This window comes from Protopterus annectens, chromosome 3.part0 (assembly GCF_019279795.1).
Source record: "Protopterus annectens isolate FY-2018-M chromosome 3.part0, PAN1.0, whole genome shotgun sequence".
Classification (NCBI taxonomy): Eukaryota; Metazoa; Chordata; order Ceratodontiformes; family Protopteridae; genus Protopterus; species Protopterus annectens.
Window position 1 is genome coordinate 535,858,044 of NC_056731.1, and position 26,228 is coordinate 535,884,271.

General features: G+C 44.6%; 1 protein-coding gene across 14 annotated transcripts in view; it reads left to right on the top strand.

Annotated features, from left to right (window-relative positions):
* The window catches only part of CLASP2 (cytoplasmic linker associated protein 2), a 7,203,062-nt gene that overhangs the window by 315,555 nt on the left and 6,861,279 nt on the right, over nucleotides 1–26,228 (top strand). For all 14 annotated transcript variants that reach the window (XM_044064956.1, XM_044064947.1, XM_044064955.1 and 11 more), the window contains exon 2: nucleotides 22,180–22,258. In XM_044064956.1, coding sequence (XP_043920891.1) covers nucleotides 22,180–22,258 — 79 coding nt within the window. The remainder of the gene's footprint in view (nucleotides 1–22,179; nucleotides 22,259–26,228) is intronic.

The window sequence follows — 26,228 nt, forward strand, 5'->3', positions numbered from 1 at the left end:
AAATGAGCGCAAAAACAAACTGATTCTGAAGGGCCTCCTTAAGACGCCCTTTTCATAGGCCCATTCTGCGACAATCTCATCCCCTCCTAGAAAAGAAAAGGTCCCACTCTGTTCCCTCTTCACCCTCTGGTGACCAGGGAAGGCTGTTAAATCTAAAGTAGCAAAATTGTCTTCGGAGCGTAAGTCTGCCTCATCGGCACCAACCTCTTCCGGTCCGACTATAACTGTTCCTTTGTCGACACCTGTTTCAGCTCCGATACTGTCTACGGCACCGACTACCAATATTTCAAAGGTTGCTCCTGCTTCAGCACCGAGTGCCACTTCGGCACAGTGCACACATTTGATGTGTGATTCCGTTTACTACTGAACCTTCTGTGTCGGCTCCGAGTGCCCCTCCAGCACAGAGTCCTTTCACGGTTCCAATAACGACAATTTTGACGTGACTGGTTCCTGTCTCCAAAGTTGAGACATCAGTGCCGATAAGACTCCACACCACAGACCCGATACTCTCCATCAACAGATACTTTTCTAGGGCAAGTATATAGTCCATTCCTAGAATGATCTGACTCCCCATCGGGAGTGTCCACTAGATCCGTCAGGAGCCTTTCCGAGTTTGACATGTTGCGTCTTGTGGATCAGCTGTTGACAGCCAGGAGGATACCCACTCCGTCTAGGACCCATCCACTTGCAGGACCTGGGTTGTTTTTTCCACGGACTCCAACCTACTCTCCTCTTTTGACCATACTGGTTCCGAAGTCTTCAGCTCCAACGTCCTATTTGGAACCCCCCCATTTCGGCACCAGTAGTGGACCTCACTGTGGCTCTGGGACTGTCCCTTTGGCCTTCGGTCCCTTAAGAACCAAGCCTTCCTCAACTTCGTGATTGGGCTGTGAGCTCTTCGGCTCAGAGTATGGTACTGAGTGTGTCTACGGTTCCATCCGTGGTGCCGGAAGCTCTGTCTGCACTGATCCTGGTTGAAGCTCTTCCTCAGGAGTGGGTTCGGTGGAGCGGGGTGTGGCCCTGGTTATGGGCTCCCGTCTCTTCGGGTGGACCTGCTTTCCGAACTATGGAGAGGGCACTTGCTTCTGGAAACATTCCACCAACATCGGAACCCCAGACCTCTTTTTCCCTTGAGCTACAGCTGACACAAGTCACTGTCCCGGGACACCAGGCACAAAAGACGCAAGAGACCCCGATGTTCATCGTGTTTCACTGTTGCAGTCATTACTCTTGGGTTATCCTGCTGGCAGGCTACCCTCAGTCGGCCAGAATTCCAAAGTCTAGGTCCGGCGTCGGTTGTTGTCGTCTCTTCCCTGACGGCAGTGCACCAGGGCTATAAAAGATGCAGCCGATGCCATTTTTTTTCTTCAGTCTTTCTTGCCGTGCGGTGCCCAAAGCAAAAGCAGTTCGCAAGTGCCGGTCGGCCGACTCCTGAGATTTCCAAATCCGAATTTCAGAACCAAAGTCTTCATTAAAGCTAAATACCCCATTGGGGAAACTTTTTTCTTGCTCCAGACTGATGTCAGAAAAAGTTAACAATTGTATTTTTTGTGGGAAGCAAATACCTCATAAGGATTTTCACTCTTACTGTATTCCTTGCCTAGGCCATGATCACAATGTTGCTAGCTGTCGATTTTGTGCTAGATTTAACCAACGCACTATTAAGCGTTGGTTTGATTTTGCATTTCATTATTTTGGCAGAAGATTTAATTATATATTGCCATCAGACCAGCCGACAACCGGAGTTTTCAAAAAAAACGCAAGGACAAGGAAAAGGATAGGCATCCGAGGTCCAAAACCGACAACAAGACCTCTGCTAGGCCGGTTCACCGGTTCTCAGTGAGGCGCTTTCGCAGCCCCTGGTGCCCACTACCTCAGAGCCACAGGCCGCTTCCGACTCCCACGTGGAGCCAACTGGGCCTCTGGATACTCAAGGTATTGGACACTCGGAAATCCTTCCCTCAGATGGGTCCGGAGCCGCTGAGCAGGCATCGGCTTCTGAGGGTGTCTTCAGACCTACACAACTATATATTAAGCCATCTTCAGCTTCAAAGACTAAAGCAGCTCTAAAGACAAAGAAACAAGTACAGCATTCTCCTACTCAGACTACCATGCCTAAAAAACAGATGTTCAAAATGGCCGAAGACCTAATTACTTTGATCAAGGGCTCCCAGCCCCCTCCAGATAAGAGGCCTAGGCAAGAGACAGTGTATGATTCTTCTGATCAGGTTTCTATTTCCTCTGATTCCTCTTCTGAACAGGATTACTCCATGCTTCCCTATGAGGATTCTGATGCTAAAGAATCCATTCCTTCAGCCTCTCCTTCTGAGGATTATTCTTTTGGGGAAACCCTGCACACAATGAGGGAGCATTTCCACTGGGAGAGCCAAGATTACTCTGAATCTAAGAAAAGGTTCAGAGACTTTCTGCTACTTCCTCAGCACAGACCTCTTGCTATTCCACCTGTTTTAGACATTGTAGATGATGTATTTTCAGAGTACGGCCTGTCCCCTGACTCTCTACCCCCTGCACCTGCTAAGCCAGACAGATACTACAGGGTTCCGGATTCTCATAAGTTCCTATATAAAAACCCCGCTGCTGACCCAGAAACTATATCTCAGGGTCCCAAAGGGATTAAAGCTTCCACTGCAAAAAAACCCTGTCCCCTCTGATAGGGATTCTAGGGCTCTAGACAGTTGGGGGAAAAAGTATATACTTCTGCTACCTTGGCTGTAAGGGCTTTAAATTGTCAGTTTCATATGCTTAAATATCAGCAATATTTAATGTCACTGCTTAAACAGAAATTGTTGACAAATACTGAATGTTCAGAGAACAAGGAATTGCAGGATTTATTGCATGCAGCTGAACAAGTGGGAATACATAATTTGCAATGTGGTTATGATTCACTGGAGGCCTCTTGCAGGGCCGCTATCACAGGTTCTGTTATTAGAAGGCATGCTTGGTTAAAGGAACAGAATCTTCCTGATCATGTTAAAGCAAAATTATTAGATGCACCATTGCAGCATGATACTTTGTTTGGTACTAAAGCAGACGAGGTTTTGAAAAAAAATGGAGGATAAAGCAAAATCCATGCAGACAGTCAAGGATTTCTTAGAGGTACAGCCACCTAGGTTTAGCAGGAACTGGCCTTCAAAAAATTGGTCCTTTCCAGTGTCAGACAGACCACAAAGATGCAGATATAAGCATCCCAGAGGCAGATCTCAGCCCCAAGGCTCATACAGGCCTAAACAATGGGGTTCTCCTACCTCCAGAAGCGGAGAAGACAAATCACAACCTTACAGGAAATAGTCCCAATGACTTTCCTCTGCCAGATCCAAGCACTTTTCTTTTGGCAGCCCCCTTAGGGGGGAAAACTAGCACTTTTTTCATCAAACTGGCAAATGATTACCCAAGACAAATGGGTCCTGAGCATAGTGTCCCAAGGCTACAGGTTCCATTTTCACACTCTACCAAGGTCAAAGGGTATGCCAGACCTGCCACACAATCAAAGGGCAGAGGCACACAAACTAATTACAGCCCTCATGGACATGAGGGCCATTCAGCAAGTACCACAACAAGAGCAGGGGCAAGGATTTTACTCCAGACTTTTCCTAGTACCCAAGAAGGGCAGAACCTGGAGACCAATACTGGACCTGTCGATACTAAATACGTTTCTGGAAGTTCCAAAATTCAAGATGTTGACTCTACAGCAGCTACTGCCCATGCTGGGCGAGAAGGCTTGGCTTGTAACTTTGGACCTAAAAGAGGCATACCTGCATGTCCCAATCATACAATCTTGCAGAAGATACCTCAGATTCATAGCTGGCTCAATGCATTACCAATTCTCTGCCCTACCCTTTGGCTTATCTACTGCACCCAGGGTCATCACAAAATGCGTGGCACCAGTAATTGCATATTGCAGACAAAGAGGAATTCAAATATATCCCTACTTGGACAACTGCCTAATTCAAGCAGAGAACAAAGACATTCTTCTAAAGCATCTGACGTTTGTAAAAAGATTACTAATTGGCCTAGGGTACACAGTAAACGAAAATAAATCAAAACTAGTGCCCTCTCAAGAGATAATATTCCTGGGTGCAAGCTTAAATATAACTGCCCAGATGGCTTATCTCACGCCAGACAAACAAAAGCAACTGACTTCTTACTTCAAGAAATTGGCAACAAAAACCCACTTTCCTGCAAGGAAAATCCTGCAGGCCCTGGGTTTCATGGCATCCTGCATTCTACTAATTCCATATGCCAGACTGCATATGAGGAAACTACAATGGTATCTAAAAAGTGTTTGGACTCAGGATTGCCACAACCTGGAGACAGTAATTGCACTCATTCCCTGCCTGCAACAGGAGTTTCGATGGTGGGCAGAAGCCTGTCACCACAACAAGGGTCTGCCATTCAGTTTACCCACAGCCAGATAGACACTGACAACGGATGCATCAGATTATGCCTGGGGGGCCCATATGGCAGGAAAATGTATTCAGGGCACTTGGCCTACAAACCATATGCATCTTCACATCAATCAAAAAGAGATGCTAGCTGTTCAAAATGCCCTGACAGCTTTCAAGGACCTGCTTCATCCATGACAACTACTGATAAAGACAGACAACACTACGGTCATGTGGTACATAAACAAACAGAGAGGTACACATTCCTACCCCCTCTGCAGACAAGCAATGACCTTATGGGACACAGCATTGGCTTTTCAAACTCACCTCCAAGCACAATTCCTGCCAGGAAAAACAAATACTCTGGCAGACGAACTAAGCAGAAACCTCATGGATCCTCACGAATGGAAACTGGATCCACAAGTCTTCAGCATGATAACAAGGAAATGGGGATGCCCAGTCATAGATCTATTTGTCTCCCCTCACAACTGTCAATTGCAGAGATTTTGCACAAGGATTTATCACAAGAAAGCATGGAAAGTGGACACCCTATCCTTCAGCTGGAAAAATCTAACCGTATATGCCTTTCCTCCACTGCCTCTCCTTCCCAAGGTACACCTAAAGGTCAGATAAGAGAAGCCAAAAATGATACTGATTGCACCAAACTGGCCACGCCAGCACTGGTACCCAGTCCTAAAGAGCTTGTCTCAAGGTCCAGCATGGATATTGCCTCAAACTTCTCACTTGCTGATCCAACAAAACAATCAAATCCTGCACAGCCAACTCAGGACGTTAAATCTGGCAGCATGGCGGATAATGTAGCCATTCAGAACACTCCTCTTTCAAAAGCTGTTATGGACGTTATCTTGGAGGCCAGGAGGCCCAGTACCAGAAAATCTTATGCAGAAAAATGGAAGAGATTCTGTGCTTGGAACCAGGAACATGGCATTGATACGTGTGTACCAAATATCCCTCAGATTTTACAATACCTAACTGAGATGCTGAACAAAGGTCTTTCTTTCTCATCAATTAAGATTCATGCCTCTGCCATTTCGGCCCATTACAATACGGAACCACCTATCTTTTCTCATCCTTTAATAAGGCAGTACCTCAGAGGGGCCAAAAACATTAGGCCTCCAAGGAGAGCTCCAATTCCGGCCTGGGACCTTAATTATGTTTTGGAAAAACTCACACTGCCTCCTTTCGAGCCAGCTTCAACAGCAGATATAAAATTCTTATCCTGGAAAACAGCTCTACTCCTAGCAATAACCTCTGCAAGGTGAGTCTCGGAGTTACAAGCACTCATGGCTGTGGAACCTTTTATCATTTTTCATCCAGACAGGGTTTCTCTGAGGACAAACCCTACATTCATGCCTAAGGTGGTATCCAGTGAGGCCCTCAACCAAACCATTCACTTGCCTACCTTTTATCCAAATCCACAGAACAAGGGTGAGAAAATTCTGCATTCTTTGGACATACACAGGCAGTTACGTTTCTACTTGGACAGAACTAAAGCTTTCAGAAAGACTGAGCAACTTTTAGTGTCCTATGCTGCAGGATCACAAGGAAAGGCCATCTCAAAACAGACTATTTTTAAATGGATAGGCCATTGCATCCATTTCTGCTATTCTCAACATGACAAATCAGTGCCTAAGGGCATTAGGCCTCATTTCACCAGAGCAGCAGCCACTTCAGCAGCCTTCCTGAGAGGAGTACCAACCAAAGATATCTTAGAGGCTGCAACTTGGAGTTCAGTGCACACTTTCACAAAGCACTACCACTTACCTCTTTATTCTAAGTCCAGAGCAGGCTTTGCCACTGCAGTTCTTCAGGGCCTCATAGCCTCTCTTAATCCTATTTAGCCCAGCCACCCATCCTCAGCTGTGGGATTCAACCCAAGAGTAATGACTGCAACAGTGAAACACGATGAACATAGTACAGTTGTGTACCTACCTTAAATGTAGATGTTCGAGTGTATTCACTGTTGCAGTCCAGGTTACCCACCCACCATCCCCTTTCTTCTTTGCTGGGACTAATCTGTACTTCTCTATCCTATACAACCTATGTGGTGTATTTGCTTGTAGATGAAGGAAATGTTTATTTTTGTGCATGCATACTTATTGGCATATTTTTCAGCCTACCAATTTGGGGGCACCTGACATCTTGGGCAAGAAAAACTGAAGAAAATGGCGTCGGCTGAATCTTTTATACCCCTGGCGCACTGACGTCAGGGAAGAGGCGACAGCAACCGACGCCGGACCTAGACTTGGGAATTCTGGCCGACTGAGGGTAGCCTGCCAACAGGATAACTCAAGAGTAATGACTGCAACAGTGAATACACTCGAACATCTACATTTATGGTAGGTACACAACTGTACTTTACAGGGTGTCCCCTCTTCCGAGTCTTCCTCGGAGGCCCCCGCTGAGTAGCCACCACAGAAGAGATTGTACAAGAGAAAGCATGTAGACTCCCTTGAAGAGTCTCTGACAGAGGATGTGGATTTTGATGATGGGAAGGGTCTCCACGGTCACCCCCTGATGATGTCTTCTTTGAGGACATCCTTGAAATGTTGAAACAGAGGGGTGATTGGAAGCCCACTAACCCTTCTTCCGAGGAGTGTGTGTTTCTGCATGCTTTCCATGCCCAGCCATCTACCTCTTGGGTGAAGAAGAACCCTGATTCTGTTGAGTTGATCCCTCGCTCAGAGACCTTACAAGATACTACCCCCTCCCCCCCCCCCCCCCCAGAGGAGAACCCACATTGGTCTAGAGGTTTACCAGTTGATGCTATGATGGTGGAAGCGGCCAAAAAAAAGATCTTGCTGAAGAGAGTCATACTGTTCATCTGCCCAACAGGGAGTCCTGGGCTGTGGACAGATTAGGGAAATGAGTTTTTGCTTCAGTGACTTTTGCATTACGGTCTCTGAATTATCTGGCACATTTTATGAGGCTCCAAAGAGACTTGTTTCTGAAATCTCTGGAACGCTCGCATGACAGGTGTCTGACGGGGTAAGAGACAAAGTTGTCTTGCAGGTCGCAACCCTGGAATCCATTTTGTCCATGTGGTTGCTTTCACATGCAACCGAAGGGGCGGCTAAAGCAGCGGGTTCAGGCATAGTTATGAGATGTCATGCTTGGATGTGCCTCTGTGACTTCACGGACCTTTTTAAGTCTTTCTTCCTGAACACTCAAATAGAAGCATCTTCTCTTTTTGGCCCTAAGATGAAAGTGAGAAGGATGGTGAGACCCTGTCTGCCCTAGGTCTATGCTTTTCCAGTCTACAACATTCCTTTTCCAGGAACCAGAGGAGAGGAAAATTGTGGCACAAAAAATCTCAGGGTCTTTTCCTTGCTACACATGATGATGATACCCCCAGGGGCAGAGGGGGTAACAATTCTGAAAGATGCCCCTACCAAGGCAGAGGGGGTCCACATAATTAAGGATCCAAAGATTCTTTCTCTGGGCAGCCTTACCAACGCTCATGAAGAGCAGCCTAATTGCTTTCCTCTGGAAGCAGTTGGGGGATGTTTCTCTTTGCACCACTCTGCCTGGCAGTCAGTAACATCTGATCGTTGGGTGCAGAAAATTATAACCAGAGGCTACACCATTCCCATCATCACTTATCCAAAGTTTCCTACAAAACTTCCTGACATTCCACCCAGTCAAAGGGAAGAAGCAGCCGCAGAAATAAACAAGCTGTGTCAAAAAAGAGTCATTGAAACAGCCCCACCAGACCAGTGCAGATTCAGATTCTATTCAAGATTCTTTTTGGTGCCAAAAAAGACAGGGGACTGGAGACCAGTTCTGGATCTCGGCAATTTGAAGAAGTCTGTTAGCCAAACGAAATTCTGGATGGTCACGGTTCAGTCCATTCTCCCTTTTCTAAGGGAAGGCAATTGGATGTGCTCGCTGGATCTCTGGGATGCGTATTAACACATTAAAATGGACAAATGCTCCAGGGGACTACTTCACTTCCAGCTAGGAGCCAATCACTACCAATTTCGTGCCCTGCCGTTCGGACTCTCTACAGCCCCCAAAGTGTTCACAAAGTGCATGGCAGTGGTCACAGCTCACTTGAGACTGCAAGGATTCTGGGTGTTTCCATCTTTGGACGATTGGTTCCTTACTACCCCCACCAAGCATCTTCTGGTAGCAGCCCTGCAGTACACTCTTTCCCTGGCAAGACTTTTAGGAATAATAATAAATTTGGAGAAATCCAACCTTGCTCTGACCCAGTCCATAGAGTTCATTGGAGCATTCTTCGACACCCGTTCTTGTCTGGTGTCCCTCCCAGTTCACAGACTGCAGAGACTGAGGCTCCAGCTCCGGGTGATACTGTGTCAAAACAAAGCCTCAACCAGGAAGGTTCTTCAGCTTCTAGGATCCATGGCAGCTGCTATACCGATAGTGCCTCTTGTGAAACTCCATATGCGAATACTTCAATGGCTTCTTCTATCTCAGTGGTTTCCAAATCATCACCCTCTATGCTTTCAGATTCAGATAACCAATCATTGCAAACAGGACCTTCTGTAGTGGATGAGGCCAGAGACAGAACTTTAGAACCGCCCATTCCATCTTCCCCAACCCAAGGCCATTGTGACCACGGATACTTTCCTGATAGGGTGAGGGGACATTTTCAGGGAAAGATGGTCCACAATGGAGGCCAACCTGCATTTCAGCGTTCTATAACTGAGTGCGGTGCTGTTAGCGTTGCAAGCATTCCAGTCTGTTCTTCCTTGTGGGACGATCGCAATTCAATCAGACAACATGTCAGTAATCTAGTATATCAACAAGCAAGTAGGAGCAAAGTCCTATCCCCTATGTCGAGAGGTCATGAGAATTTGGCAGTGGGTGACAGCTTCCAACTGCTTTCTGATAGCAATGCATATCCCAGGGAATTCCAATGTGATTGCAGCCAAGTTGAGCAGATGTATTCTCCTGCCTCACGAGTGGTCCCTCAGTCCCAACATAGCAGTGAAAATCTTCAGCCGTTGGGGCCAGTCTTGCTGCGACCTATTCGACTCCCCGTCAAACAACAAAGGCAGCAGCTATTTTGCCCTATTTCCTCCACAGGGGGAGTCCCCAAGGGATGCTGTGATTCACGCTTGGCCCACGGGACTGCCTTAAGCCTATCCCCCCATTCCTCTGATTCCCCAATTCATAAAGAAAGCTATTCGGTTGAAATGCAAAGTGATCCTCATAGCCCCTTTTTGTTCTCGGCAAGTTTGGGTCCCCTGTTTTTGGCCTCACCTGTTATGTCATCCGTGGCTTCTGGACCCTTTTCCAGACCTGGTTTCTCACCCCCAAGGGTTGAGTCATCTGAACTTATCCAGTCTCAAACTGACAGCTTGGTTTCTCCACTTCCGTTGATCGCCAGGCAGGATAAACTTCCCACACCAGTACGTGACATTATCCTGGCCTCACACAAACCATCCACCAGAAGACTGTATCTAGACAAATGGAAGAGATTCTCTGTTTCATCTAAGAAAAGAAGGCTAGACCCATACTTGGCTCCGGTTACACTAGTCTTACAATATCTGTTAAAAATTTTCGAGGATGGAGCTGCAGCTTCTACCATACGAGTACATCTAGCAGCTATTTCTAACTTTCATGATGGGTTTGATAATTCTCCCCTCATTTCTCATCGGTTATGCAAAACCTTTCTAAAAGGGGTCTCACACATTAGGCCTCCAATCAAACAACCTATAGAGCCATGGAACCTCACATTAGTTCTTCAGTCTTTAACTCAACTTCCTTTTGAGCCTGCAGCAAATTGTGACTTCAGATTTTTGTCTTGGAAGTCCCTTTTCCTGGTAGCCATCACGTCGGCCAGAAGAATTTCGGAGCTCCATGCACTTTGCATTAAAAGGGCCTATTTAATCTTCCACAAGGACAGAGTATCACTCCGGACGAACTCCTCCTTTCTTTCCAAAGTTATTTCAGATTTTTCCATCAATCAAACCATTGACTTGCCAGTATTTTTCCCAAATTTTACTAATAAACAGGAATACTGTCTACACTCTTTGGATGTGCATAGACAATTGAGGTTTTATCTAAACAGAACTAAAGCAATGCGTAAAACTGACTAACTTTTCATTTTCTTCTCTGGACCTAGAATGGGAAATTCCGTCTCCAAGGTGACTGTATCTGAATGGCTTAGGGACTGCATACACTACATCTATTCGCTTGCAAAAAAGCCTATACCACAGAATGTTAAAGCCCACAGTACCAGATATATGACAACTTCTGTAGCCTTCCATTCAAGAGCCTCCATTGATGATATTTGTGCAGCAGCGACATGAGCTACCCCCCACACCTTTATTAATCATTACAAATTGGATGTGGTTCTCAGAGGGAGAGCTGCCTTTGGCTCAATGGTGCTCAGGAACGTTCTTCCATAAGGGCCGTCCAAGGAACACAAGGTAGCTGGGGATTCTGCCCCATCAGTGATGAATGGAAAGAAGATTAACAACATCAGGTAAAGAAGTTATGTCTTACCATAATGTTCCATCTGTGTTGTTGATCTTCTTTCATTCATCACTTCCCACCCTCCTTCTCCCTCCAAAGGCTCCTGGGGGGGATACTTTGGGTCCAAGTGATAAGTCATGGCATTTGTGCAGAAATGACCTCTGCTTTACTAATATTGGGCAAACTTGATCTGAGGTAACAGGGAGAAGGGCACTATGGGTAAAAGCTTAGCTCGAGAGTTTTTTGGCTGGTGCGAGCTTGGTATTAGGCTGACTCGGTTCGGAGGATGAAACCAACAACCCATCAGTGATGAATGAAAGAAGATCAACAACACAGATGGAACATTATGGTAAGACGTCACTTCTTTTTATGATTTTTTTTTTTTTTTAGTTACTGTTATCTCTGTTGCCTTGTATGTCAATTCCCCTTATTTGTCCCACAGGCAGAGTGTTCAAAAGAATAAATCCTTCCTTCTTGCCAGATGTGATCATAGAAGCTATCATAAGACATTCAGTTGATCTTCTGGTTTTCTTCCACAGATACGTCAGCCTAGAGGAATATTTACCTATTTGTATGCATGTGCATAGACATCTCAGATTTTATTTTGACAACAATATCTGTAAGGAATGATACAAAGCTTTGCATTACATTTTCTAATGGTAATAAGAAAAAAAAAAAAAACAGTTGGGTACCAAAGTGCCCTAGTCAGCGCTATCTCTAACTTTTAATCAGAAGTATGGCAAGCCTTTACTTGAATTCACAAATGTTCATTCTGCTAGAGTTGTAGCCATTTTACAAGCTTTTTTTTTTTTAAGCATTACTAAGTATTGATAAAAGGCACTACAAGTTGGATGTGATCTCCATGTCTAAGTTGTCCTTTTGGATCGCCATTATGTGAGGCATTCATACATTACAACCACCAAAGGGGTCAAGTTTGTGACTCTGTCCTACAGGTGACAGAAATTAGGCTCCCACTGTCAGATAAGAAAGTTGCCTACTTACCCTAATAGCAGATATGCTTTACCAGTTGCTACTCTGCCACCATTCTCACCCTCCTTCCCATCAATTTGGGCTTGATTAGCTCATTGTTTTGGTAGGGAGCTTTGGGTTAGAGTGATTTTTTGTGGAATAGGAGAAATCTGTAAGTGGGTCCTTATGCACACAGCATTGGTGGTATTGGAGAAGGGGCTAAGATAATGTGAGAAAATTTTAGATGCCTGGTTGACTGAGTCCTGGTGTTGTTCACCCTGGTGTGACAACAGTGAAAATGCCAACACAGTGTGTGTAGTTTGTTCTTGTCTTTTACCCCTGCTGCTTGCTGATCAGCAACCCACTCTTGGTCAGTCTGTTTATTGTCCATCAGTGGGGTGGGAGAGTCAACCAGGAGGGGCCATCATTTAGGCAGCCATAAGAGTTGGTTTAAATTTAGCAGGCCAACCACCCTGGTCGTCCCCCACATTCTCAAGGGGATATTGCTAGCAAGCAGCCCTGCCCTTCCATCCTGATACATAGATGGTGAATCAGCCCATCTCCAATGGAGAAATTGCATCACTTCATGTGCTTACTGAGTGCCTGCACCCAGCTCTTCAGCCAGAAGAGGCAAGTAAGACATATCCACTCACTCCTCTGCATCTCTCCCTAGCTTCTGTTGTGCTGGGACCCCTGACTGAATCTCATTTGCCAGGTTCACAGTCTGGGCTACATCCTTCCATGCCATACCTGAACCAGATATCTGTTGATATCAAAGTTTACACTGTTCAATGTTTAAGCCCACTAGACAATAAATATCTCTCTTCATTGGATATAAAGGAGCATTGTGTGGTTAAGTGAGTTGCACATTAGGTAAATGTAGGCTGTACGAATAAAACCCAAGACTGATTCAGGATCTGGTTATTACAACTCATGGACTTAAACATCCACATGAAACTCCCAAATTATTTATTATTTCCAAGACCTTACAATTTATCATCAGCAGGGGATGATGGTATGCTAATCTGTCTACTTGTTCCATTTGTGTCCAGCAGTTGCTCTTGGCACTTTTCCCACTGTTACCTTCATTCAGCCTGTCCCATGGCCTTTTATGTGCACCAGTAGTTTTACAATGTTCCACCCATTTTTGCATTTTATTCCATTTTGCCCACAACCCTCTGAACAAAGAAGTATTTCATCACTTCTGTACCAGTTTTCTACTTCCAGCTGTATATGAACATGAATTTGTAAGTGTGTAAGAGACATCAACAGGGTTCCAACAGTTTAAAGGAGAAATGACAGAATATAGCTGCAGGATTTATTTAGCAAATATTTTGACTGTCCTGAACTGAATCATTTATTTGCCTGTGGTTTAGCAGTCAGTGAAAACTATTGTTCATTGTTTGTTTTATATTTTCACCGAAATAATACTGTTAATACGGAAAAAAATGAAATTGGCCTGAGCTATAGGAATGATCATTTAATGTGTAATGTTTTTGTTTTACCTATAGCTACATGACAGAAGATTAACACACAAGCGTTCGTTACTCAGTACAGACATTCATGTGAATTACAGCCAACACAATAAAAGTCAAAAGTTGCTGTAAAACTGCTGTGCTCCCCACACCCCTGCTATTTGGGAAATAGGAGCAATACTAGGCAAGCAGTCATGGAGACCGTAAGATTCCTAGCCATATTCACCTTTAAGTAGATGCTCTTACTAGTTCTTTCCACCTTTTTTGAGCATTTACTAGTGCTCACCTCTCAAACAGAGCAGGGCTATACATGATATCCCTAAGGTAAATTTATGTCTACCCATCCAGTCATCAAGACTAGCCTTAAATGTAACCAAGGTAGTACTTTGTCCTAGTGGAAACTTATTCAGCAGGTTGGGAGTATGTTGACTTGGAAAGCTATCTCTCCAACAAGCCTTATTTTTTGGTGTAGATTTAGGTCTGTAGTGTTAGTGACTTGTTTTGCAAACAAGCCGGAGGTCAGATAGGATTGTGCTTTTTGTCTCTACATGTGAGAAATCGATCACCTTGGGGAGCCAGTAGGCTACTGAATGTATAGAAGGTTGTGTTAATCTTTCTGTATAGTTCAGTGATTTAAGGCCTTTCCAGTTGACTGATATGCTTGTATTTGCTCATACGAAAAGGAACACTGTATTCAATAACTCTGATAAGGGCAATGTAAAATGGTATGATGACTTCCTTAAATCTTGGCAATATTCTCACGGAAATCAACTGGTCAAGATAGAAAGACACCATGACTACCATGAAAATGTGATGATCAAATAGAGGGCTATCTACATAAGAATGCATATCTCTTATGAGGAATACCATTTATAACGTGAGATGGGAACAGCTTTTCTGCTGAGTGCTGTTGCACTGCAAATTTTTGCATTTAGCTCAAGACTGTTTTAATTGCACCAGATATGTGCATATTCCAGCCCTTGCTGGTGCTGTTCAGTGAAATGGATACGTTAATAGTAGTGCCGAGCCTGTTGTCATCAACAAACTTGGTCAGCCCCACTTCTTGGATTGGTTGTTTGCAATAGACATGTTGAAGAAGAGAGGGCCCAGCACTGAACCCTGTGGTACCCAACTAATTGCAGTTTTATGTTCTCGGAGGGTATCAGCAACTTTCACAGCTGGGGGGGGGGGGGCTTTTGGATAGCCATGTTGCAATCCAGCGGACAACATAGGGATTTATGATAAGTTTATTGATTTTTCAGTTTTACCAGCATGGGGAATAGTGTCAAAAGGCTTAGCCAGGCTGAGATCAGCTGACTACTGTGTACAGCCTGTGCAACCTTTTCAGCATATAAGGCCTGTCCTTCCCAAAGTTGAACTGATTGAGGTCTAAATCAGTTAAATTGCCTCTGTCAACACTATTTAGCTCTCCTTTAATAGTATTTTCTAGGCATTGCATATGTGACACATATGGGGCCTGCCTTGTGTGGGAGCGACACATTGGTCATTCTCAAGTCATCAGACACAAACCCTGTAGATATGCTGAGTTTGAACAGTTTAAGTAGGGGCTGAGGTAGTGCTTACTTGACACTGATAAGAATGCAGCCTAGTTTATTGTCAGTTCCAATTTTCTCTCTCAGTTCTGTTTGTGCCATTCATTAGGTATTGAGCACTCTCCAGGCATTCGTTTCTGTAGCAGTTACGGTTTTACGGGGTTGGGTTGCTAACCTGGTACCCAACCATCCTTGGCCAGAGGGTGTACCACACACACATGTTCACTCCTATGGTCGATTTAGAGTGTCTAGTCCACCTGCTGCATGTCTTTGGAATATGGGAGGAAACCGAAGCACCAGTAGGAAACCCACGCGAACACAGGGAGGACATAAAGACTCTGCACAGAAGGCCCCCAGCAGAGAATCAAACCAGAGAACATCTTGCTATGGAATCTTGAGACTTGTTCCAAAGTGATTTCAGGAGAAATTACATTTTCAAGGATAGTATAGATATGTACTAGCTTTGAGGTCATAGTACTTTAGAGTAAGGGAACTTCTTTGAGGTACTACAGTCTCAGAATTAATAGAAACTAAAACATGCTTGCATGTTATTGATTTCACCTCTGGGTGTCAAACACTTGTGTGCAGATCATTGCTTTACTCCGATTTTAAATGCATTTCACTTTTTAAATCATTTTAAGTAAAGTAACTAATGATGTTGTGTGCATTAGAATACCATCTTTCATATAGTTGGTGCCATTCCTACTTGTACCGTGATGTAATGCCTTTCTCGTTTGAAATGTATTTTTTGCAGGTTTAGTAAATTACTTATGTAACTTATCTCTCTAGAGTTATTCCAAAGAACATATTACTTGTTTAATAATTTTGTAGTGGCATGACAGGAAGAGAGGCATGTGTTGTTTTATACTGCTTGGGAAGTACCTTTTACATCATTTCTGTGTATATCTTGTCTATTTCGCAATTAATTTCTGAAATACATTCATTGCCTATAAAAGTGTTTTGGTGTACTTTGATTAGTTAAATGTGACAACAGAGCTAAAATTGCCTCATCTGTTTGAATTCTTAGCAGTGCTTTCTTTGTCTGGAGCAGTGTAAACATTTTGTGCTGTATATCCTTGGTGTAGTTTCTTGAAATATTTTTAGCACAGAAGATTTTTTTGTAGGTGCTCATGTACCGTATTACTACCTCTAGTCTGAGAACTTGTAATGGTGGTGACATTTCTTCATCATTTGACTCATTTCCAGGTACATTATACTACATGATAACAGAATGAGGGTTTCTGGTCTCTTCTAAAGGTTATTTTTATACTGCACACACTCTTGGATCTCTTCTCTCTCACTAGAGAATGGGAGGAAGAGGGAACAAAACCTGCTGCACAATTTGTCTGGTGAGATGCTCTTCGTGTTTCACTCTTGCAGTCCTAACATGTGGGTTATCCACCTCCTGGTAGCCCTCAGTTGGCCGGAATACCAGAGTCCTCGGTATATGACGTTGGCTGTAAAACTGATGTCATAACGTCAGGTATAAAGGGAGGCAGCTGATGCCATTTCCTATGTCTTTCTTGGCGAGGAGCCCGAAGCAGACGCAATTCGCACTAGTGCCGGTCGGCCATTTATCTTCTTTCTGCATTTCGACTACCAAGTTAGACGCCCTCAGATAAGTACCTTGTTGGGGACCCTCTTTTCTTGCTTTAACGAATGTCAGATAAATTTAATAACTGCCTTGCCTGTGGAAAACAGATTCCGCACTGTGATTTTCATTCCTATTGTATAACTTGTTTGGGCCTTGAGCACGACATCCCTAATTGTGATCTCTGTGCTTCTTTCAACCTGCGTACCATACGCCATAGGGCTAAGATTTTATATAAGCATTTCGGAGTCTGGCCTAGGTTCGTCGGTATGGCGTCTTCTGGTCTCCCAACTTCAGATATACCTAGGAAATGCAAGGACAAAGACCACGACAGGCGTAGGGTTAAATCTGCTGACGACACACCAGTGAAATTGGTCATCGGCCCAGCGTAGTTAGTGAGGCGCTTTCGCAGCCCCTACAGTCCGCAGATTTTCAGCTGCAGGCCTCTGCCGAGACCTATACGGAGTCCTCCATGCTACAGGCTGCTATTTCATCTTCAGACCCTCTGCCTGTCGCCGCCTCAGATGGGTCCGGAGCCGCTGTGCAGGCACCGGCTTCTGACACCTCTTCTCTTCGACATGAGACCAGAGCCAGACCGACTACCTTAATTCAGACTTCTGCAGTTGCTAGGCCTCCCAAGTCCCTCCGGATTACTAGCAAACCTTCTAGATGCAAATCTACTCACAAGCAGGCATTGGCCTCCCCTCCTGTGCCTCAGTCCCAGTCGGTAAATATGGCTGGTGATGATCTTTCCTTTATTAGGGGCTCTCCCCCCCCCCTTCCAAGAGGGCTAGGGAATTGTCTCCTGATGTTTTGTCTGTCTCAGATTCTGAGGTTTCCAGTATTTCGGCTGGTGAAGAAGGAAATTCTCAACTTTTTTATGGCTTTGAGGATTCTGATGCTGAGGACTCCATCCCTTCCGCCTCCCCTCCAGAAGATTTTTCCATTGGGGATACTTTGAATACTCTTAGGGAGCACTTTAAATGGGAAGGTCAGGATTTTCCTCAGTCTAAGAAAAGAATCTGGGAATTTTTGGATTTGCCACAGCATAAGCCTCTGGCTATACCTCCAGTTTTGGAAGTTGTGGACGATGTTTTCGTGGAAAATTCTTTAACTCCTAATTCTGTTCCTCCTGTCCCCAGAAAACCTGATGGGTATTGCAGGGTTCCTGGTTCTCATCAATTTCTTTTTAAAAATCCTACTGCTGATCCTGAGATTATTTCTCAAGGTCCCAAGGGTGTTAAGGCTACTATTGCTAAAAACCCTATACCTTCTGATAAGGAGTCTAGGGCCTTGGACAGGTGGGCTAAAAAAGTCTATAGCTCTGCAACTCTTGCCATTAGATCTGTGAATTGTCTTTTTCACATGCTTAAGTATCAGCAGGATACTTTTGAGGCTATTAAGGCTAAGCTTGGGGATGTTTCTTCCATGTCGGAGAACAAAGACTTAAAAGATTTACTAAATTCTGCCACTATAGTTAATAAGCTTTCACTACATTGTGGTTTTGACACCTTGGAGGCTTCCTGCAGAGCAGCAGCCACTGGTTCCGTTATTAGATGGCATGCTTGGCTTAGAGAGCAGCCTCTTTCTGAACCTGTAAAATCTAAATTGCTGGATGTTTCTTTGCACAAAGACAACCTTTTTGGTAACAAGGCTGAGGAGGTACTGAAAAAGTTGGAGGATAAGGCGAAATCTATGCAAGCTGTAAAAGATTTCCTTCAGGTTCAGCCTTCTCGGTTTAGTAGCCATTATCCTTCCAAAAATTGGTCTTTCCCTAATCCTGGCAAGCAGGGTCGCTCTAGGCCTAGGGGATTCAGATCTTCCAGAGGGCAGGCTTCTGCCCCTCAAAGGGCTAAACAATGGCATTCTTCCTTTGCTAAATCAGGAAGTTCTAAGCCAGCTTCCCAAAGCAAGCATTCTCAATGACTCCGGCCTTCTTGTGCCTACCTCTGCGGGCCCAGGGTTTCCTTTAGGGGGGTGTTAGCCAGGTTCGCAGAGGTATGGTCTACCATCACAGATGACAAATGGGTGCTCACTATAGTAAACCAAGTTTACAAGTTTTATTTTCACACCTTCCCTGTTCTACAAGGGTACCCAGACATACTAAGAACTCTCAGGGCAGAGGTAGAAAATCAAATGTCTTCTCTGCTGACTATGGGTGCTATAGAGCCAGTACCTGCAAATTAGGCAGGCCTAGGTTTTTATTCAAGACTTTATCTGGTACCCAAGAAAGGGGGCACCTGGTGCCCTATTCTGGATCTGTCTACTCTAAACACTTTTCTGGTGATTCCCAAATTCAAGATGCTCACTCGTCAACAGTTACTGCAAATGCTGGACAAGGATTCATGGCTGGCAACTTTGGATTTCAAGGAGGCTTATCTGCACATGCCAATAAGGGAAAGTTGCAGGCATTTCCTTTGTTTCAGGGTTGGGGAGCAACACTTCCTATTCTCTGTGCTGCCCTTTGGCTTATCTACTGCTCCCAGAGTTTTCACGAAGTGCCTGGTGCCAGCTATTGCTTTTTGCAGGCAGAGAAACATTCAAATTTATTCTTACCTGGATGACTGTTTCATTCAAGCAAACTCCCCAGAACAGCTAGAAAAGGATTTGGACTTTGTGAAGAACATTCTCACTTCTTTGGGTTACACTCTCAACGAAAAGAAGCCAAAGTTGGTTCCTACAAGGGAGATTGTTTTCCTGGGAGCGAGTCTGAATGCAGCCACCCTCAAGAGAAACAAGATCTTTTGGTTTACTTCAAGAACCTGGCAAGCATGACCCAGCTGTCTGCAAAGCAATTCCTGCAAGCACTGAGGTTCATGGCTTCATGTATTCTGATGATCCCAATATGCAAGGCTGCATATGAGAAAACTTCAATGGTACCTAAAGAACCTTTGGTGTCCAACCAGACACTGGACTTAGACTTGATTCTTCCCCTAATTCCCTGCCTACAAATGGAGTTTCTCTGGTGGGCGACAGCCTGTTCTCAGAACAAGGGTCTGCCTTTCCGCCCACATCCTGCCAGCCAGACTCTCACCACAGATGCCTCAGATTATGCATGGGGGACATACAGGAGACTTGGACCACTCAGCAGATTCATCTGCACATAAATTTAAAAGAATTGATGGCAGTGCAGCAGGCCTTGCTGGCTTTCAAGGACCTACTCTACCCTGGGACTCTTCTGATCAAGACAGACAATACCACAGTCATGTGGTACATCAGCAAGCAGGGGGGCTGTCACTCTTACCCCTTGTGCAGACACAGCATGAGACTATGGTCCTTAACAGCTTCCATTGGCATACATGTAATAGCCCAGCATCTTTCAGGGAGGCTAAACTCCTTGGCAGATCAATTGAGCAGATATGTTCTGGATCCTCACGAGTGGCAACTGAACAAGATCATTTTCCATTGCATCACTCAGCATTGGGGCACCCCACAAGTGGATCTTTTCTCCTCTCACACCAGTCATCTCCTTCCAACTTTCTGCACCAGGGAATTTCACAACAAACCTTGGAGAGTGGACGCTTTGTCCTTCCTATGGACACAACTCTCAATTTATGCCTTCCCTCCTCTGCCACTTCTTCCCAGAGTGCTGCTAAAGATAAGGGACGAAAAACCAAAGGCTATTCTTATAGCACCAGATTGGCCCAGGCAGCATTGGTATTCCTGTCTTCACAGCCTTTCCCAAGCTCAGCCTTGGCATGTACCACTGGTACCAGATCTGTTGGTTCATGAAGGGGGAAAGTTTCTTCATCCTCATCTTCATACTCTGCATTTAACTGCCTGACTAATACTTTAAATCTTTCCCAGCAGGTGGTGGAAGTTCTTCATGAGGCCAGAGGCCTAGCACCAGGAAATCCTATGCAGATAAATGAAAGAGATTTTGCTCTTGAATGCAGGCTAGAGGAGAAGACTCTTCTTATCCTTCTCTCTCCCTCATTCTTGATTATTTAGCAGGCTTGCTTAATGGTGGAATTTCCTTTTCTTCAATCAAGATTCATGCTTCTGCAATTTCTGCTCATTGTTCTTTTGAGCAGCCCATTTTTTCTCACCCCTTGATGAAGCAGTTCTTGAGGGGAGCTAGCAATCTTAGACCTCTCAGCAGAGCTCCTACTCCTGCTTGGGATCTTAATTTTGTCCTGGAGAAGCTTACTCTACCTCCCTTTGAATCAGCTGCCTCTGCAGATTTAAAGTTTTTTTCCTGGAAGACTGCCTTTCTTTTGTCTATTACTTCTGCCAGAAGGGTTTCGGAGCTGCAAGCCTTAATGGCAGTAGAACCTTTCATTATTTTTCATACAGATCAGGTTTCTCTGAGAACTAATCCCTCCTTTATGCCTAAGGTGGTTTCCAGTCTGATCCTTAACCAGTCTATTTATCTGCCTACCTTTTTCAATAACCCCCAGAATAAAGGGGAAATGATTCTGCACTCTCTTGATGTGCATAGACAGCTGAGATTTTACTTAAACAAGACTAAACCCTTTCGGAAGTCTGAGCAGTTGTTGGTCAGTTTTGCTCCTGGGGCTCAGGGTAAAGCTATTTCGAAACAAACCATCTCCAAATGGATTGCTCATTGTATTCACTTTTGTTACCTGCAGCATGGGAAGGTTCTCCTCAGGGTATTGGGACCCATTGTACTAGAGCAGCCTCTACTTCTGCAGCTTTTTTGAGAGGTGTGCCTACTAAGGACATTCTAGAAGCAGCTACGTGGTCTTTGTCCATACTTTCACAAAACATTGCAATCTACCTTTGTTTTCTAAATTCAGGGCTGGTTTTGCCTCTGCAGTTTTGCAAGGCCTCCTTACCAACCCTTAATCTGTGATTCTTCCTCCACCCTTTGTTTTTTCCTAGGCTTTGGGAATCAACCCATTTGTTAGGACTGCAACAGTGAAACACGAAGAACATAGTACAGTTGTGTACACTTACCATAAATGTAGATGTTCGAGTGTATTCACTGTTGCAGTCCTGGTTTCCCACCCTCCATTCCCCCTTTTTGCCTAAGGCACAGACTAGATATGTTATTTTTTGTATGGCATGTTTCCAGGGTGTTTCCTTCATGGGTTAGCCTTCTTTTGGGGGCTCCTGACAGTTAAGGCAAGAAAAACTGAGGAAATGGTGCCAGCTGCCTCCCTTTATACCTGACGTTCTGACATCAGTTTTACAGCCGATGTCATATACCGAGGACTCTGGTATTCGGGCCGACTGAGGGCTACTGGGAGCCAGATAACCCGTATGTTAAGACTGCAACAGTAAATACACTCGAACATCTACATTTATGATAAGTGTACACAACTGTACTTTCTAAATGAATTCTGAGGAGTGGGGAATACACGCAACCTTGTCAGGTACACTAATTGGTTTGCATGAGAGCATAAGCTCCCTTCATTTATTTGGCATCTCTTGTTGTGTAGTTGTACATGTGCACAGGTACAAGGGAGGTTTTTAGCAAGAGATTTATGCTACAGCAAGATCATAGGACATTGAAGCCTAGTGAGTCTTGTTGCCATTATGCCTTTTGCCACTTCCCACCCAAGACTTTACCTCCCTTGTGGTGTTTTTGGTGCAGGAAGAGTATAGCAGGTAATGACACTGGCAAAAACAATAGTATTATTTTGTTCAGTTTTTCTTTAAGATGAACACTGCTGAGCAGATGATAACTTATGGTTTTGTCATAGATTACTTTTCTCATTTTTCATTAACTAGCATTGTATGCTCTCATTTGACAGGTGTCTTTACTTGGAATGGACATTTTGAGTGTACTTGTAGACCAATTAGGAGATCATTTCAAGTCGTACTTAGGAAATGGTAAGTCTACAAACCATTTGTTTTATGTGTGATTTTGTCAAATGCTAGTCGGAAGACTGTGCAACTTACTGGGGAAATCTGCTAAAGCAGTTAGCATTGTGCTAACCTTTTGATCTTTTCTCAACAGTGTTTCTTCTAAAAAAAAGCATTAAAACTGCAGTGCATGGAAACTATTTTGACAATGAAAGCTTAAGTTGTATCTGTGTTTCTGTATCGATAAGAACGTACCCACTGATTTTATTTCTGCTCTTTAACAGGAGCCTTACTGACATTTTCTTTTTGCCTCAGACTAATTTGTTGACTTTAATATTGAACTTTTATGTAATTGTTACTCATCTACAAAGAGAGCAAGTGGTACATTTACCTCCCATACATCCAATTAAGTCACTCATACTAAACTGTGATTCAGTTTATGACACCATTACAACTTTATATTCACTACACACATAATTTAATCCCCTCTTTCATTTTACTGGTATCACTTAGCTTTCATATCTCCATCTCCACCACTTTTTATTTTCTTACTTTAACTAGGAACATTTTGATGTCCTTCAAGGATGCATCTGCAGTCCTAACATATGGGTTGTCCTGCCTCAGGCAGCCCTTCGGTCGGCCGGATTCCAAGGTCTGGGTCTGGCCTCGGCTGATGTCGCACTTCACCCAACGTCATAGCTGCTGTTTATTGGGTATAAAGGCATTAGCTGACGCCATTTTCCTCAGTCTTTCTTGCCGTGCGGTGCCCGAAGCAGAAGCTGTTCGCAAGTGCCGGTCGGTCAGATCCAGAGATTTCTACTACCGAAGACTTCTAAAAAGCTAAGTACCCCGTTGGGGACTCTTTCTTGCCTCGGCCGATGTCAGAAAAAGTAAATCATTGTTTAACTTGTGGGAAACAAATACCTCATAAGGATTTCCACTCTTACTGCCTTCCTCGCTTAGGCCCAGACCACGACGTATCAGCTTGTCTAGCCTGTGCTTCCTTCAACCGACGGACACTTAGATGTCGGTCGGAGTTTACAGAGGAGTTTTTTGGTCCCGCTTTTGCTTACAAAATGCCGTCGGAGACTCCGACTTCAAAGTTAGCTAAAAAGCGTAAGGAAAAGGACCGACACTCGCGGTCCGCGGTTTTGGCCAAAGCCACGGTTAAGCCAACCGCGAGTGTCTCAGTTCCAGCCGAAACCGAGTCCTCGGTTCTTCCTTCGGCCGAAAGCTTGCCTCCGATAGCCGAGGCCTCACACAGCATGGCTGAATCCACTACTGAACTTACCCCTGCTGTAGCAGGCTCCCAGGATTTATCAGATACTATTCCTTTAGACATATCTACTCCTGCACGTGGAGCTGCTAGGCCCCCTGCATCTATGTCTATCAAGGCTTTTTCTAGGGCTAAAGCAGCTAAATCTTCTAAGGCCTTTCCTGCTAAAAACCCCTCACACAGGCCTACCTCCAGTTCCCAAATGCTCAGCTTGGCTGAGGATCTCATTTCTTTGATCAGGGGATCCCAACCTCACCCAGACAGGGCCTCTCAACCCCCTCCAGAGAAGAGGCCTAGAGCAGAGCCCCCGGATCCTGTTTCTACAGACTATTCCTCGGATGATTCAGAAAACTCAGGTCCTCCAGAAGGCCCATATTCTCCTTATGAGGATTCTGATGCAGAAGACTCCATTCCTTCTGCCTCTCCTCCTGAGGAATTGTCTTTTGGGGAAACCTTACATGCTATGAGAGAGCATTTTCAATGGCAGGGCCAGGATTTTTCAGATTCAAGGAAAAGGCTAAGGACCTTTTACATTTACCACAGCATAGGCCTTTAGCCATTCCCCCAGTACTTACAGTTGTTGATGATGCTTTCAATGATGCCTGTACTGCCCCTGACTCTCTTCCCCCGGCCCCTGCCAAGCCCGACAGATATTACAGGGTACCGGACACACACTTTCACTTGTATAAGGCTCCTATTGCAGATCCTGAAACCATTTCACAGGGCCCCAAAGCTGTAGCAGCTGCCTCTGCCAAAACCCTCCCTCTGAAAGAGAATCTAGAGCATTAGAGAGATGGGGTAAAAAAGTTTATACTTCTGCTACTCTTTCGGCTAGGGCCTTAAACTGTCAATTCCACATGATTCAGTATCAGGTATTTTTGTTAGACCAGCTAAATAAAAAACTGTCCTCTCCTGAACCTATAGACCATAAGTCCCTTCAGGATTTGGTACATAACACTCAGCAGGTCAGTAATCATTCCTTAAAATGCGGCTATGATGCACTGGAGGCTTCCTTTAGATCAGCTATGACTGGAACAGTGATTAGAAGGCATGCCTGGTTAAAAGAGAAATCCTTACCAGATCATGTAAAGTCAAAGCTTCTAGATGCTCCCATAGAGAAACAAAGTTTGTTTGGTTCCCCTGCACAGCAAGTGCTAAAGAAGGTGGAAGAAAAAGCAAAATCTGTCCAAACAGTCAAGGATTTCTTACAGGTCCAGCCTCCGAAGTTTAGTAGAAATTGGCCTTCGAAGAATTGGTCCTTTCCAGACACCTCCAGAGCACAGAGAGGCAGAAATAGGTGCCCTAGAGGCAGAGGTCAATCCAGAGGTGCCTACAGGGGACGTCAGTGGCAGCCTAACAACCAGAGAAGTACTGCCACAGATTCAGCTACGACCACTCCCACAGGACAGACACAATGACTTGACTCTGATACCGCCTACCAGGGAACAACTGCAAGCACCCTTAGGCGGAAAGCTTGCCTTATTTTCCGTAAACTGGCATTACATTACAGGAGACAAATGGATTTTACAGACAATAGACAAAGGCTACAGGTTTCACTTCCACACTCTACCAAAAAAGAGAGGAATGCCAAACCTACCACCAAACCAAAAAACAAACGCTCTAGCACAAATCAACCACCTACTAAGGATGAGAGCTATAGAAAAGGTACCGCCTATGGAACAAGGGCAAGGATTTTACTCCAGACTTTTCCTAGTACCAAGGAAAGAAAGCCAATGAAGACCTATTCTCGACCTGTCCACTCTGAACACATATCTCATTGTTCCAAAATTCAAAATGCTGACCCTACAGCAACTTCTTCCCATGCTGGGCAAGGAGTCTTGGCTGGTGACTCTAGATCTCAAGGAGGCATACCTGCACGTCCCTGTACGACCAGATTGCAGAAGATACCTCAGATTTCTTGCAGGATCAGAGCATTATCAATTCTCAGCATTGCCCTTTGGCTTATCTACTGCGCCCAGAGTATTCACGAAATGCCTGGCATCAGTAATTGCTCATTGCAGGCTTCAGGGAATTCAAATTTATCCATACCTGGACGATTGCCTGATAAAAGCGGACAACAAGACCAAATTAACAAAAGATTTGGAAAAGGTTATACAACTACTGCAAGCCCTGGGATACACAGTCAACATGAAAAAGTCAAGGCTGGAACCATCCCAAAGGATAACATTCTTGGGTGCAGAGCTGGACACATCAAATCAAATGGCATTTCTCACAGCAGAAAAGCAAAAGCAACTACCTCTCTATTTCATGGCATTAACAACGCAGAACCAGCTTACAGCAAGGAAAGTCCTGCAAGCCCTGGGATACATGGCATCCTGCATAATATTGATTCCACATGCCAGGCTACATATGAGGAAGTTGCAATGGTACCTAAGGAATGTATGGTCTCAACACAAGCACAGTCTAGAAGCCCAGATTCCAATAATTCCATGCCTGATACAAGAATTCCGGTGGTGGGCTCAGGCCTGTCAGTTGAACAGAGGTCTGCCCTTCCACAAACCTTACCCAAGCCAGACTATCACCACGGACGCCTCAGACCTAGGCTGGGGGGCACACATGGTGGACAAGTGTATACAAGGCCTATGGACACAAGACCAGCTGAACCTACATATAAATCAAAAAGAGATGCTGGCAGTGAAACAGGCACTTCAGACATTCAGACCTTTTCTTCAACAAGGTCATTTGCTGATAAGGACGGAC